Source organism: Eschrichtius robustus, chromosome 1, assembly GCF_028021215.1.
Source record: "Eschrichtius robustus isolate mEscRob2 chromosome 1, mEscRob2.pri, whole genome shotgun sequence".
Taxonomy (NCBI): Eukaryota; Metazoa; Chordata; class Mammalia; order Artiodactyla; family Eschrichtiidae; genus Eschrichtius; species Eschrichtius robustus.
The window spans coordinates 182257528-182275046 of NC_090824.1; the positions used below are offsets into that span (position 1 = coordinate 182257528).

General features: G+C 36.1%; 1 protein-coding gene across 7 annotated transcripts in view; it reads right to left on the reverse strand.

Moving 5' to 3' along the window:
- Positions 1–17519, reverse strand: part of CREM (cAMP responsive element modulator) — a 66800-nt gene that overhangs the window by 16582 nt on the left and 32699 nt on the right. For 6 of the 7 annotated variants that reach the window (XM_068560651.1, XM_068560677.1, XM_068560643.1 and 3 more), the window contains exons 4-6: positions 14907–15053; positions 12138–12235; positions 11856–11998 (exon numbers count right to left, since the gene is read on the reverse strand). In XM_068560651.1, the coding sequence (XP_068416752.1) occupies positions 11856–11998; positions 12138–12235; positions 14907–15053 (388 nt within the window). Of the gene's footprint in view, positions 1–3544; positions 3734–11855; positions 11999–12137; positions 12236–14906; positions 15054–17519 lie in introns of all 7 variants that reach the window. The other variant, XM_068560716.1, reaches the window with a different exon arrangement.

The window sequence follows — 17519 nt, forward strand, 5'->3', positions numbered from 1 at the left end:
CTGCTATCTCTGGCATGATTAGGACAATCAGGATGCTGTCCCACAGCTCCCAGCTTCAGGGCAGCCGCCTGGCAGGGACTAGGGATCACAGTAACACAGGTCAGAGGGGATGGCAGCCGGAACGAGGACTATGACGGTAGGGGTGGAGAGGACTGAAGAGACGTGTGCTACAGGAAGAAGAATGGATGGAGAAGGGGTGGGAGAGTGATGGGTGACACCCAGGTTTCTGCATGAAGCAACAGGAATGGAGAGTTACTGAAATAGGGTAACAAAAGGAGAACTGGGGTGGGAAAAATGGATGTGGGGTTTTGGACTTCAGGCGTCGGAGATGTGTGCCATGGGCAGGGATGAGGTCATCCAGGGAGAGCAATCAAGCCAGGTGGAAGAGGGCGCGGGATGCAGCCCGAGTACCACCACCAGCACCTACAAGCTGGGCAGAGGCAACTGGAAGAGGGGGTACAAGCATCCAGGAAGTGAAGGAAGCAGAGGTCGGTAGTGCTAAATGCTGCGGAGGGATCGATCAAGATGAGGGCAGAGACTCACAGAGAAACTGCTGTGACCTTTCAAGGGGATGACAGGGTGGAAGGTGGACAGAGTAAGACAAGAACACCCATGGACCCCGCTATGTTTAACAAAAAACTTGAACCCCTGGCCACAATTATTTTTAAGATGGAGAAGGTGAAGAGAAAAGAAAAGGAAAAGAAAAGGCAAGGAGAAAGAACAAGAGGAATAAAGATTGGAAAGGAAAAAACAAACATCTTACTTGTATTTGATACAAACATTCACGTAGTATCACAGGGAGATTCACCAAGATTCAGCATATTATTAGAAGTAATTAGAGTTTAGAAAGGTTCATAGATAAAAGGTAAACTTAAAAAGATCAATATTTCTCTATACCAGCAACAACCAGAAAATGTAACAGAAAGCTACCACTCATAATAGCAAAACAAACAAACAAAAAACACCCCAAAAAACAAAACCCTAATGGGTTAAACATTTAAGAACTAACTGAACAAAAAGTATGGGAGACCCCCATGGAGAAAATTTTAAACTGTTAAAAGAAGTTAAGATCTGGATAAGTGAAGACATTCTGTGCTCCGTTGGTGGGAATGTAAATTGGTGCAGCCACTATGGAAAACAGTATGGAGGGTCCTCAAAAAAATAAAAATAGAACTATCATATGATCCAGCAATCCCACTTCTGGGTATTTATCTGAAGAAAATAAAAACACTAACTCAAAAAGATATCTACACCTCCACGTTCACTGCAGCAATATTTACAATAGCCAAAACATGGAAACAATCTAAGTGTCTATCGACAGATGAATGGATAAAGATGTGGTGTATATATTATACAATGCAATTTAAATCAGCTATAAAAAAGAAGGAAATTCTGCCGTTTGTGACAACATAGATGGACCCTGAGAGTAGCATTATGTTAAATGAAATCTGTCAGAGAAAGACAAATACTGTATGATATCACTTATATGTGGAATATAAACAAACAAACAAACAAAAAATCCCAAACTCATAGACACAGAAAACAGATTGGTGGTTGCCAAAGGTTGGGAATGGGGGGTGAGCAAAAAGGGTGAAAGGGGTATCAAAGGGTACAAACTTCCAGATATAAAATAAATAAGGCCCAGGGATGTAATAATGTATAGCCTGGTGACCACAGTAAACAACACTGTGTTGCATATTTGAAAGGTGCTAAGAGTAAATCTTAAAAGTCCTCATCATAAGAAAAAAAATTTGTAACTATATATGGTTAAGGATGTTAACTAGACTTATTGTGGTGATCACTTATTGTGACTATACAAATGTCAAATCATTATGTTGTACATCTGAAACTAATAAAATGTTATGTGTCAATTACACCACAATAAAAAAAGACTTCAGTTCTCCCTAAATTAATGTATAAATTCAATGTAATTTCATCATTGGTTTTATTATTATATTACGTTGTTATTATTTGGGAACTCAAACTTATTCCAAATGCGTATGAGAGAACAATAGTTCACAAAAGCTAAAACGGCGCTAAAAAAAGTTAAAAAGACAAAAAAGGGGCACTTTTTCTGTGACAACAAAACTAGTGTGGTGCTGGCACGCAGAACAGAGAATGCTGAGACAGATCGGGGCTGCATGAGGCCTACTTACTGCACAGTTAAGAATGCCCATAAATCAAAGGGGAAAGGACAAACCGTTAGCAGGGAAAACTGGCTCCATATGCGGAGAAAAAATAAAAATGGGTTCCCACTCAACACTATACACAGAGGTGGACCGCAGGTAGATTAAGGACATAATGTGAAAGGTAAAACCATGCTAACAGAATCAATGCAGAAAAATATCTTTGTGACTTATGGAAGAAAAAGAGTTCTTAAAACCCCCAAAGTATAAAACTTACGTATGTATTATCGATGCAGAACACAAAACATTTTTAAAAACTCTCCTTCTTAAAGTATCAGTAGTTTTTAGTAGATTTTCCATATAAAAAAAATAAAATTGGAAGAAATGAGCATTCTTTATGATTTTTCATTTAGACATATAGCGTTCATGAGTACTGGGAAAAAAGAATGGGTACTTTAAATTTATATTTAAAAGAAAACATTAAAGCACTGGATAAGTACTATGGATTTTTTTTTTTACTCCATAAATGTCACCACTTTAGCTCTTCATACACTTTTATTATAGTCCATATAATACCGAAGAGTAAAGCTCCCCAAATACCTAAGAGTAAAGCTAATTATCAAGAGATTCATCAATTATAATCTGCTTTTTTCTATACTTGCAAGACTTTCAAACTAAAAGAACTGATATTACTTCCTTTGAAATTAGTGCAAATAGACCAAGGGGAATAGAATTAAACTAAAACACAGGATTTTTAAAGTTGTATTGAACACATTATAGTTATTTGAGCACAACTGAATGAAATTAAAATAATGTGTAATTCAATGTTAACTGAAATCTTAGGTTACCCTAAAAACTTAGAGCTACATCCCAACTGCTTTATTTCGCTACTCAGCTTTCATTAAGAGGTAGAACAGGTACCTCAGAATTCAAATATACTAAGAATGGTCTAAAGAAAGAACAAAATCAGCATTTGTTTTGAAATGAGATGTCTAGAAAGCAGACTTGAGTGTAACAACTGGGGAAAAACCCAAATTCAGCGCCTCAAGGACTGGATACTTAAATCTTCCTACACTAGGTACTAAAAACATACTCAGTACATTTCTAACCCCCAAATGAAGAATATTTACTTAATTAAAAACTTCAATCACGTTTTCAACTCCTTTTTTCCATTATGCTACTCTGAATTTAACTTTTCTTTAGAGCCAATAAAATCTGCTAAAAGTTGAAAATTGTATAATTTATTTAACTTATTGTTTAATATACTAAAATATTTCTTCTCCAAGCCTTTTTAAGTCCTCCCTCCCTCCCCTGAAAATCTACCTCCTGTATATTTCAGAAAACTATGAAATCACCACTAAATGGAGTGCTATAGTAACCCACGGGTATTCTAAATGTATTAGATGAATGACATATACCTTGAACCACCACCTGGCTGCCTGGGACAAAGAACTGCTGTGTGCCATCTGCTGACTGTGCTGCGTACTGTACAATTGTAGCACCTGGCGGAGGAGCTCCTGAATTTGTCATTGTTAATGCCTGCAGTCCCTGAACACCATCAGATCCTGGGTTAGAAATCTGGATTGTTCCACCTTGGGCTATAGCAACTTAACAGAAAAAGAAAAGAAAAATTAGAGAATTTCAAGATTCATTTTTAATAATCCCATATAGGAAGAATATACTCTGGATCTATTTATTACCAAAGCTTCTCATTCTCAAGTTACCCTTAATTCTCTATGCTGAATTGGTAAGGGGCTCCTCCTTCATGGGGCAACACTCTGAAAAAGCTCAAAACACTTGAAAATATCTTATATTCAGAACTGTTTGAAATACACAGAACTCATGGAGTTGTCCTCCTCTCTGGCATCCATCCAACTAAATTATTTAAGAGGAAGAGTGGAGATCAGACAGGGAGAAAGTCCAGGTTTTGATTTTCTCCAGTCTTTCATATATTTTTAGTTATAGATAAACAACATTCTTCTAACATTTAAGAAATGGTCAGTTAAATTCCATTGAGCATTATGATTACAATGAATTTATAATTTGTTCAGGTAACTACTCATCTAATTTATCATCAAAAGAAAGTAGCTTTTAATGAAATATATATATACAGTATATAGCTTTAAAACATATTTATTAAAATATACATTTCTATATATTTATATACTTATTAAAACCTATGTATATTTTTAGACTTGAGGTTTTAAAGCTCAAGTCTACAAAACTGTAACCTTTGCCATTTTTACTATGTCAGGAGAATCCTGAAATATAAAATGTTAAGTTGGAAAGAACCTTAAAAGGTAACTGTATTGAAAGACTTTGTGCTACATTTACCTCTACAAGGTGTCTTGAACTGTAGCTAATGGCAACAAATATGAGGTACACTTCCTTTAAATACTGAGACTTGCCAGCCATGTTTAAAAATTAACTTATTAACAGAAAGTTTCAAAAGAATAATTGATCAAATGTTATGTTTTTAAATTTCACTCTAATGGACAAATAAGTACTATTTAAAATATCTGAGAGTTCTATATACTTTAACATAAAGATGACAACTCCATGATTTAATTTAAACACTAGAGGTTAAGTGGAACAAGGGCTATTCTTTAAAAAAATCACATATAAACCAGCTAGTTAGACTTTACAATGAAGATAAAAATGACACATAATCAGAATAATGCGACATCTATAATTCAATGTAAATGCGTTACAGGAATGCTGTAGTAGTGTCTAAAATATAGTCTGAATATTTCTGAGTCATTCCCTAACTTCGTAACGACATCTAAGCAAAGGTGACAATCTGATTGAATAAAACTATCAGAACTATTGGTAAGATTAACCACCACCACCACAAATCTGCAGTTCTAGGGCCAACACAGAAAGATGGGTTAACATTTTAAAAAGATTTCAACACAGAGGCGCTGTCTGGTTTTAGTTTGTTGGCAGGCTGCTATACGATTGACAGAAACTAAAGAATCAGTTACCAAAATGTCAACAGCGCTGTGGTTGAGAAACTCTGAAGCAACCTCACTTTATTTGTCTGGCTCATCTAGAGCATTATATTCTGTACACATTTTAAAAACAAGATTTCACCATGACTCTCCAAAGATTTCAAGGGTCTCAGGACTCACTCCTTAATAATAAAAGGGTTTGAAAGAAGTCTGAAAAAGAAGAGATATTGTTTCCTTGGATCTTCATGGCTGGACATGAATGAATTTCACATGTTATCATATATTTGAATGAATATTTCCAGTTGATAGTTTGTTGTCAAAGAAACAGTGCTTTAGAAAGAACAGACATAGGCAGTGTAACCGCAATGTTAAGAATAACAAAGCCTAGCATACAGCAGGCACTCAATAAATATGATGAATGAATGGCTATCATTTCAAGACAGAATATATAAAAACGAGTTAAGCCACGTGTGAATCCATAAGCGTTAAATGAGGGCTTCCCTGGTGGCACAGTGGTTGAGAATCTGCCTGCTAATGCAGGGGACACGGGTTCGAGTCCTGGTCTGGGAAGATCCCACATGCCGCGGCGCAACTAGGCCCGTGAGCCACAATTACTGAGCCTGCGCGTCTGGAGCCTGTGCTCCGCAACAAGAGAGGCCGCGATAGTGAAGAGGCCCGCGTACCGCGATGAAGAGTGGCCCCCGCTTGCCGCAACTGGAGAAGGCCCTTGCACAGAAACGAAGACCCAACACAGCCAAGAATAAAAATTAAAAAAAAAAAAAAAGAGTTAAATGAAGTATGGTTTCAAATTATAATTATAGAAGTTAATTTTCCATATTGACAATACAATTATCAAGTTTTTGAACTAGTAAAAATTCTGAGTAATTTCTTCAAAGGATAAGAACCATGAAATAGGTAGATAAAAATCCTTACTTTCTTCTTTTCATACTTCATTTTTTTCACTTTTTTTTTTCATTGTTTCCCCATAGTTCCAACCAAACTTCTTTGCTCTCATACCGTGCAAAGCTGATATATCAAGAATCTGTTCCTCTTATCATTTTATTTTCTGGTCATCATATAATTAGATGTGGAAAATAAAAGACAAACACACGCACACAGAAGTTGGCTCTAGGGGGAAAATGTTTCTACTGATGAGTCTTGTCTTTTAGCCTAACTTTTTTTATACCAAAGGCACTCTTGATTTTGGCACTATCAAATGACAGTAGACCCTCCCATGTAAAAATGTAGCCTCTCAATTGACAATATTCCCAATGTGTGAAGATTTCCCAATGCTTCAGGATACGAGAAATAGGCTCTGTGGGGGGGTGTGTGTGTATTCAAAAGATTTGAGGACGAAACTTTTTAGGTTACAAAATATTCAAGGATAGCATAATTTTTTTAAATAAATACACATCAATATAAATTAAATAGCAGGAAAAACTAAAATGAAATTAACTGAATGAGTTTAGTCATGTCTTGTTTTAGCTAATTATTATTATTTTTTAACTTATGGAACTTTTCTAGCAAACATAAAAGGTGAAAGAATTTTGTGTCATTTATTTTCCCTACCCACTCATTCCAAACCTTTTTCTGTGTCTGGAGTATTTTAAAACAAATCTCAGACATCATATCTAGCAAATCATTTTAAAATAAAATCACTGGCCCATATCAAGGCCATTAGCAACCACTGAAAATAAAACACCTTTGTATTTCCTACTAATTTTACCTTGGGGACCTAGGTTTTATTAATGCTTTCTTGGACTGATGCATGCAACTGAGGCATACAAGCTTACACGTATGGTCACTTTGTTGTTTGTAATGAAGAGTCCACACAAGTCTATGAATACTGATTAGGATTCAAGCAGAAGTAAAAGTGGTTTATTATTTTAGAGTATATGCACACTTATTTTCCTCTTTTAAATAATCCTAATAACATTGCAGTTTGATGAAATAATCTAAATTGAATTACAACTGAACAATTAGATTATATAGTCAATTAAATTCTACTTCAATGTCCATTATTAACTGATTCAATCCTGATAGTATGTTATCTGCTCGTAGTAGGGATGGGTAGAGGTTGAGCTCTGTTGTCCTAGTTGCTCTGGGACGTACCTAACTTTTTGTCCCGTAATGTCTCAGGTGAGCTATACTCCATAATTAAGTAGGTCGCTCTATACGCACAAACTGAATGTTGAACACACTGACCTTATGTTAAAAAAGTTTGTCTAAAGAGAATGTAATTCGTTAATTAACTAAGTATTTTTCTACTAAGTTAGTTTTAGTGGTTACACAAATGTCTTCATATACATTCTTATATAGTTATGATATTTAGCCTCAAATCAGAATTAACCCAAGAATGGTCTCCCCATCCCCAACTTACCACAGACAATGGTAACCAGGATGCTATCATATCAACTAGTCTAGGCAATAAATTCTTTAAAAATTCCTGGTATAAAAAATTGTGTTTAAAAAAATCTGCTACTTCTACTACTCATTGCCATTGAGCACTTCTCTCCTAGAGCGATTAATATCACTGAAGCAAGGAAAATACTACTTATAGGATGAAAATTCAAGAGTTTTGATAAAAAAATTTTTTAATTAAAAAATAATATTTTAAAGTCTTGTATAATCAATAAAGAAGGAAGAAGAGAAAAATAAGGGTGGAAAACTGAAAAAAAAAAAAAAAAGAGTTCATGACCAAATGAGGAAGCAGAATTTATTTAAATTAAGATTTTATCTGACCTCTTTTCATGTGATGCTAACATCTTTTTAACCCTAAACCTGTATATATGAGCTAATTCAAACACATAAACATGTAAATGTTTAATTACTTATGATTTAAAACCATCTTTATTCCAAATTGCAATAAAAGGATTCATAAATAAAACTTCATTGGATGAACTTTAAAAAGGAACAGCAGACCTTATTCCAGTGAATTCTTAGATTGAAATTCAAAAAGTGAGCACAAAACAGAAGCTGTGAGTACCTGTGCCTTAAAGCCAAGAAGTGCCTACCTCTTGAATAAAGACTAAATACTAAAGAAGAATAAAGACTAAAACAGCCTCCTGCAATAACAAGAACAGCGACACCAAGGTTAAAGAGCCAGATTTACATCAAGTAAATACTGTCCTAAGTTTGCTTTGAAAGGTACCTTGGGAGCATGTAAGAAGAGTCACTCCTAAGAGCAGTAAATGCAACTGCATTTACTTTAGAATGTGCAAGCCTATCGCGCAAATTCCTCTTACAAAGAAATGGAATCAGTGTTTATTCATTTGAGTCTCCTGAGAATTCTGAATTCTTCAAGCAGTCCACAAAGTTCACAGATACCTTTCTTCATATGGTGGATTTAGGATTGACCCACTTACCTATAGTGTATAAGATGCCAGTAAAGATGAGTTAATAGAGATTCACTCTACCAAGATTCTTAGTAAAATAAAGTAGGAGCAAGCAAAGAGACAGGGATATTTACGAAAAAATAATTTGAAGTCTTGGGTGACAGTCCTTAATTGGTAAGGGAAGAAGTAGGGTAAAGTAGACGGGGGATTTTAAAAAACCCCAAAAAACCATCTTTAGAGAAAATTTAATGAATTAAGAAACTTCAAACATTTAAATTTCTTTACCTGCAACAGCACATATAGAAGAACCACAACTTCTACTGTTTGTGAATTCACTCCCATTTAATGCATGTCTTGAATGTCATGTAGCAAGTAACATTCTTTGCTAATTCTAAGACTATCTGAACCACTATCGTTCAGAAATATTCTCTTGAGACAAAACAGGTTTTCTTTGACCAGAATGACTTAATTGGCATACAGCAAACCTATCACTAAGATCTGTACTTCCAGCAAAGTTTCGCAAGCGGAGGTCACTTTCTTGGTGTTGCAATAATGAATCCCTGCCTATTTTAAGTTATTTTCCCTACTCCGGGAAATAGCCTGTTCTAACTTTCACTTCTTATCTTCGTGATTAAAAAAAATAAGTTGAAAAAAAAAAAAAGTTGAAATAATAAGGTCAACTTCCATCAAATATCTCATTTTCAACTACTAAAAATGTGACTACCTGTATATGAGAAAACCTGAATTTTTATTTTACTTAAACTTTGACTCACAAAGTTGAACACTCCTTTTACAGTTCTTTTGTTTTTAACTCCAACTAACTCATTATAGCAAATTAAAAATAAAAGATCTAAAACAATAATTTTTGAAAAAAAGAAACAAAGTAAAGTTTGGGAGAAAGTCATCCATGGATAAAAGTTGAAGAAAGATTTAAAATAAAAGGCTATAAAAGGGTCTCAAAAATAGGTACATGCAAATACACAGAAAAATCTCCAGAAATTCTAGTAAAATAAACTCTATTCTAAAAACCAAAGGACACCAGTAATTGTTTCTATTTCTAGATATTTAAGAACATTTAATCATTAATTTCTGTTAAGTTATTGCTAGTAAGAAATGGTTGATGAAAATGGATCTTGTATGTATAAATATACATTTAAAGCAAATGCCTTCTAAAGAAAAGTTTAAATGTTAGTATGCACTTTTCAAATGAAAGAATTATCAACATAAACAAGTGTCACTAATTATCATTTTTAACATAGGCAATATCCCTTCTTTTGAACCAATAAAATGGCAATTTTTAACCTGTGGACAGCACATGTAGGACAACCACAACTTTTTATTAAAATAACTGCCAGGATCATACTGTATGGGTCCAAATTAAGAAAGCTAAGTAAGAAATTGTCCATGACTTCTGATGTGGCAAATAGAGGAATGTCTAACTTCTAAACATTCGATTTTCTAGTTCTCAACCAGAACTCCTGACTCCACTCCCGCAAACCCACATACCCCACATGCTTACATTGAGCTCCCAGCTGCAAGCACGTGCTAAGAGCACAAGAAATAAAGGCTTTGATGCTGGCTGGGGGGAACAGTTTAATGACTGGGAGTGAGGCACTGCCACAGCTGGCTTACATTTCTCTGTTTCATGTCAAAAGTAGCACGTCTCTCTTCCCCAACAGGTAAAATCTGTTATCTTCTTTTGTCCTCACATTAACCTCCGAGTTTGGCAATCTAGTATTATTCACACTTCAAAGACTAAAAACCTGAGATTCGAAACTATCTCACTGTGATCCACGTAGTAACCTGCAGGACCAGGTGCCACCTTCCCCACGTCATCTCCAGCTTCAACATCCTCTCCAAACTCTCAGCTAATAATCTAGGCAAATTCACCCACAGCATCCTCACCCATGTCACTTATAAAGAGATCAATTCCTAAGCAGCATCAGGATATGCCAGAGAAATGTTTCAGACGACAGACAGCATCTTAGGTCACCCTCCAAACTTTAAGATGTCTTAGCATTATTTCAGCAGTAATTTCCAACCTTTTCATGACACAAAACAGAAAATGATAATAGGTGTACAGTGCACTGCTCAAGGCCAGAGCTGACCAGCCAGGAGGTTCTAGCAGCTCCAAGCCCTGCCCAGCCACACCAGTTCTAAAACTCCCACCATCTACTCCCAGTGGGCCAGACAAAAAAGGCACAGAAATCAGCGAAGTAATAAAAGAGAAATGAAGGCGAAAACCTCAAGGTCTAACTTTGACAGACCATGGGGACTTTTCTTCTCCTAATGTCAACTTTGGACATATTCATTCAGCACCCTGTACAGGGTGTGGACAAATTATATGCCAGTTCTGTCAGGTATCAGCGTAGGAGCTACCCAAAGAACAGGAATCACCAGAGCAGAATTCGTTTAATACTGCAAATCTACCACCATTAAAAGAAAAACTCTAAAAAACTAATGACTAAGGCTTCCCCATAGATTATAGCTTGCTTTAGCATCCAGGTCGTAAGTTAAGACTTGAGATCTTTTGTAGGTATTGTTACTTTTTAAAGGGAAAACAGAAAATACACCTAAAATCTTAACACTGTACTTGGATCAACACAGTAATTAACGTCACACATATTCCTGTACCTAACTAGCTTTTTAAAAAAAAAAAAAAAACTTTGTTTCTGTCCTTTTTCTCTCTTTTCCTCCCCACTTTTCTTTCTAGCTCTCATTTTAAACTAAAGTATTTTTATAAATAAAACATTCTGATTTGGGAAAAGACTAGTGCTTTAACTGAAGCAAAAAGCACAGAATTAACAGCCCATTAAAATGCACAAGACTAAATGTGAATGTATCTGTTTATTTACAGCTTTCAGTACTTAAAATTTCAAATAAAATGATCTGTCCAATTGCTTTAGTTTAAAAAAATAAATCATTTTTCCATTCTCTTCTAGAAAAAGCTGCAGCACAAATTAACACAGTAGAGAGTAGTGAAAACAGAATTACATTTAAAACATAGTTTAGAAAACATATGCACCTCTTTTAGATTAGTAAGTATAAAATGTAATTGTTGGTAACAGAAGCCAACAAGAATGAGATACAGACATTTATATCTTATTATGTTCACATGCATCATAGAGACAAAAACAGTAAGTTTTAAACTTTTACTAGATATGAATATACACATATAAATAAGAAAAACCCTCCCTTTATTTTTACCCCAAAGTTTTCTCCTATTTTCAGTAAAAAATTTTTTTACTTTTCAAAAGTATATGACAACTGTCAGTACAAATCTCTCACTTCTTTAACATGTACTTTTCACACTATGATACACAGTTTAGGTATCATGATGCATTTTAAAATGGGTCAGTTTAGTGTCAAAACCCGAGCTGCTTCAAGGAAACTAGAGAGACTTAAAGTTAGCAGTACGTCATATGGAATTGCAGCATACATACTGTATTGCCCCGTGCTAGTCTGATATATGCTAGTCGGCAATGCCATGGCAGCGATATTCGGTGACGTTCCTTCTTCCTCGGATTTTTCTTCTTCAATCTTGGGAACACCAGGCACATCAGAGGAAAGTTCATTCAGTATTTTTCTAAAATATAATTTAACAATATAAATAAGTAAGATACATGAATGAGATTTAAAACAGAACAGCTATACTGAGAGAATCTGATGTATAATTATTCTCTTTTTTTGGAAAAAGTATCATTACAGTAGGAAACTTAACTTACCGGTAAGAGGGTCTTCGTGAAAGGATTTCTCTGCGTTTATGAAAATCAATTACTCTTTCTGATTCTGCAGACTCATCTGTCTCTGCAATTGTTGCTACCTATAACACAAGAGTTCCTGAAATGCATCATAAAATCCATGGTATCTCCTTCGTTCACAACACGGTGCTTAAGGGTCTCTCTGTGTGCAGCACTAAGCCGGGCGCTGGGGACAGAACACACTGAGACGCACTAACCACGCTCACAACCTGGCGCAGAGGAAGAGGAAGCGCAGACAACAACACTTAGCTGTAGAACCAGCCTGTGTGCAAAGGATGGCACATATAACAAATACTGCAGAAATGCAAATGAGTGTCAGGCAGCCTTCAGGAAAGCACTCAGTGTAAGATACACAAGACCTAAGATCCAACCCTGAAAATATCTCATAAATCCAGCAGGGGGTGAGCCAGCGAGTGACAGAGGCAGAAAACAATACCACTGCTGACTTACGCTGGGTCTTCAAATTAGACATTAGATAGGTCTAAAGAAGAAAGAATATTTAAGCAGGTAAACACGTGGGTAACAAGCCTGGTTAAAGTTACAAGAAGTAGGTTGGGTGGGCTTGATGGCAGTAGGTCTTGAAGGTCAAAATAAGGAATTTCTCCTTAAAAGAAAGATCAGAGTTTTAAATACAGTTTCATTTTTTCAAGTAATAGTATAATAACAAATAGTAAAGAAAGTCAGGAAACTAAAATAATGAATCTCTCTACAACATGACTGCTCTCAATATATTCAGCCATCTATCATAGGGGCTAGGATAGTTCTGAGTTTGCAAAACTCACTTTACTTAATATTACAATTACATGGGAATTTGATTTGGGCACAATCAAAAAAGCTTATTAAAATACCAACAATGCAGGCAGGAATATATACTTCCCAAGGCACACGGATGTACATATATGTTCACCTACACGTATGACCATGCATCTCTGGTCATGAACACCCTACACATAAGCACACTCATCCATGAGGAGAACTTATTAGAGAAACTGTCGCTGCAAATCAGACAACCATATATCATCACCAAATATTTATCACTTTAAAGTGGGCTTCCACACATCTCTCGTACAATCATAATAACTCCCTTATGCAAGGTAGGCTATTATTTTAGAAAGTGAAAACTGAAGTTCATCATTTGACAGGTAGGAATTCTAACACAAGATCCACAGACACCTATCTCTACAAAGATAATCATATCATCCATTTAACAAAATTCAAAAGAGCCTACTGAATATGAGATAATATTTTCTTCCAGTACCAGCAAGGTTAAAACTAAGTAGAAATATTGATATCTGCACCCCAATAAAAGTCATAATACAATAAGGAGAGTGGAAAGACTTTCTTGCTTTATAATTAGAGTCAGAAAGAGTCAGAAAGTCCTGGAATCAAAGTTCATTGCAGGAAAGAAAAAAAAAGACAATACTGAGAATCACTCTTACATTTTTGAAAGACACAGGAGAGACACCTGTGCTGAAAAGATAACCAAGCTTTTAACACACGTGGATTTCAAGTGTCATGTTGCAACTCTCATCCTTATTCTGCAACAAACTGGATTCAAATATGCAGGAAAAGGATAAGACTGATTAAGTATAAGAAACTACATTTTCCTCAGAGATATTTTTGTCATCAATTAGGTTCAAATAGTTTCAACATTTAAAGGACAAAAACAGGGCTTCCCTGGTGGCGCAGTGGTTGGGAATCTGTCTGCCAATGCAGGGGACACGGGTTCGAGCCCTGGTCTGGGAAGATCCCACATGCCGCGGAGCAACTGGGGCCGTGAGCCACAATTACTGAGCCTGCGCGTCTGGAGCCTGTGCTCCGCAACAAGAGAGGCCACGATAGTGAGAGGCCTGCGCACCGCGATGAAGAGTGGTCCCCGCTCGCCGCAACTAGAGAAAGCCCTCGCACAGAAACGAAGACCCAACACAGCCAAAAATAAATAAATTAATAAATTAATAAATAAATTAAAAAACAAACAAACAAAAAACAAAAAAAACACCTAGTTTCTAAAATAAATAAATAAATAAAATAAAGGACAAAAACAAACTGACCTTAAAAAGGAACAGACATAAATTCAGTAGAAGAGAAAAGTATGCTTTTAAAAATGCATACTTAATAATTTACATCTGTTGATGCAAAGAAATGTTTCAGCTTCGAGAAATGTTAAGAATTTATGACCAACTTTGATGACAATAAATAACAAAACACATCTCTGGATCACAACCACAACACTAACCACGTCTAAAAAAAACCAAGGTTTAACCTGATGTATAAACGTTAACACCAAGTAACAATAATATCATGTCACACTTATTGAATTAACAATAAACCTAAATTTCTACACTCTAATGTGAGTACTGGTGAAAACAGCATCAGTACTACAATATTTACATTACCATGTTTATCAGACATCTCCAAAGAATCCTCAAAATACTTTTAAGCATCTTTGGAGAGCACTGCTAAACAAATCTAAGTTTGAGCAGAGAGCAACAACTTAAAGGAGAATGACTCAATCTGTAAATTAAGAGCTAACAAAACTACAACTCGAGTCAAATCCATGTATCTAGCAGGGCACAATGCACTTCACACATAAAAAGGAAATTTGTCTAAATGTTTAATAACAAGAGTTGAGCATCAAAGCTACACAAAGAAAATGAGGATAAATGGATTAGTAAAAGAAAAAAAAAAAAGCTCAAGAAAGTCCAAGACAAATCATCTGGGAAGGAAGCTAACCTGAATAGCTTGTATTTGTGGTGACTGAATAACCGATGGCTGTGGTGTCTGAAATACTCCCTGGACATGTACAGTTTGGCCTGAAGGTAACTGTACTAGAGTTACAGCTGGGGAGCCTCTTCCGGTGCCTGACCCAGCTACAGAAACCTGCAAAAATGATCACCATTGAAGATTAAGGCTGGACCTTTTCTTAGTTCTTTACGTTTTTCTTAAAGAAATACCATTCACTATCATGACTGGCCTATTTTTCCTGCTTCTAAGAAACGACAAGCAAGCCAGGGTACTTACCATTAGGAGATGGTTACCATCCTGGAACAGTCATTCTCTGATGTGACAGATACTAAAGAACCCATGCTCCTCACTTTCGGTTCCCATGCTTTGGTGGCTAAGAATGTTCCAAGCACAAAGTTCTAAAGCAGTTAAACTACCTCACTACGACCTCACGACCTCACGACTACTAACAGTGAAGCCTTATTTAGGCTAGGGCATAAACCACCCTCCCTAACTTCTTAAGAGTAATCGGAGACACAACTTAAAGATGGTAAATTATTTTTTAATAAATGAAACTCCTGACATATGATATTATAGTATTACTCCAGACACAAGCTAATGCCTTGTCTCTATACTGATGAAAACTGCAGTTACTTTTATGCCCTAACAGTCACAAAAAGGGCACAGGCCAAAGAAATTCCAGGACCTCTCATGCCCCTCGCATCTCCGAACCAGAGAAAGCTCATGCCTTGGAGCCTATGTGGCCCTGGCCCACTTCTTTCCCCCCAACTGGAGCATCCAGAGGGGCCAGAACCATCACTTGGCTTGCACAGACAGGAGAGAACAGCCATTTACCAGCTACCTTGGGTGCTTCTGACAAAGATCCCTACCAGTAAAACACAATAAAACCTTCACTTCTCTGGACTCAAAACCCGCCAAATTTCTAATTAGTACACAACTGTCCTAAAGGCCAGTGTAATCTTACAAACTTTGCCTCATTTTACTAAGTTTCACTATTCATTATGACTTAACTCAGAACACCGAAGACTTTGGACATGAAAGAAGCTACTAGTTTCTATCATGAGTGGTGGCAGACCACAGAATCTAAAACAAATTTTGAAGAAAGCTTCCATTGGACCTCACTTTAAGGAAAACCAATCATTTCCAATCTACTTACTCTAATACTTTAAAAAGAATTATTAAAAACTGGGTTTATAACAAATAATTAGATTTATTTAAAACATCATTCTCTTGGAAGGCAAACTTCTTCGGCAATCCAAAAGTAAAAACTCTTCTATCCACGCAAGAGAACCTACGCGGAAAGCATTGCACTAGGTGCCCTAGGGTGGAAAGCAGAATTGCTAAAGCCAACACCTAAGAAACAACAGCACACAAACAGTACAGAACTAATTGCTCCATTGTCCAGGTCATGAAAACCACAGGAGCACAGAACAGAAAGATCAGTATGGGCCTGAACAACAAGTGGAGGCCTTGTGTACAAGCTGCCGATTGAGCTGGGCCTTGCTGTGGCCTGGGTAACAGCTGGACAGAAAAGTGAGAAACCGGGCTGGAGACACCCAACATGTAGCCCACGGGGCAAATTCAGCCCACCTGCTTCTGGAGTTTTATTGCCTACTTTAGATTTTAGGGGAAAGAAAAAGGGCATTCCATAATGGAGCCAGCAGATTTAACAACCAGAAGTTTAAAAACCAGTAGATTTACTCTACAAATGTTCCCTGCATGAATTATAAAAAAGGATCCATCTCTTTGTGAACCAATTGCCAAAAGGTATTCCTTTGCCAAATGACTAATTCTCAAACTTTTTAGTCTCAGGACACCTTTCCACTCTTAAAAATTATTGATGACCTCAAATAACTTTTGTTTATGTGATTTATATCCAGCAGGATGCTGTAAATGCACAACCAGCTCTTGGGAAGGCAGAATGCTATGGGTAACTTTTGCAGATTTCTGTAATTTAAATACTCCTACTATGGCAGATTTCAAGCTACCAACGGGTGACACTGAACACAAAGCTGGAAAAAGATGTACACCATCGGCTCTCACAAGCCAGCTCAGCCCACTGTTGGTTATATGTACTGATATTTACCACATTAGAAATTAAAACTGAGAAATGTTTAAAATACTTAGTAATTCACTTAAAAATAACAATAATGCCATTACATGCTAACATAAATAACAGTTTATGAAGACTACTTTCAAGACAAAATAATTAATGACAAGAGTGTCAATGTTTTACATTTTTACAAATTCTTTTAATGTCTGGTTTAACTTAAAACAGCTGGATTTTCATACCTATTTCTGCACTGAATCTGTTGCAATATGTTATTTTAATTGGTATGTGAATAAAATATGCCTCTTACACATGTATGATTAGAAAAGGAGGAGTATTTCAATGGCTTTTTCAGAGAAATGTGGGTATTCTTCTTTGATACTACACCAAAACTCAGCAAGTGGCTGTTTCTTAAAGGTTAGTGGCCATGTGGAATCTGAAAACTTAGTTACGTTAAAATCCATTCATCTATCTTATACTTAGACATTGATCTATCTTATACTCTTTAGCCAGGCATGATTTTGTAATGTTATGCGGTAGTTATTTGGAAA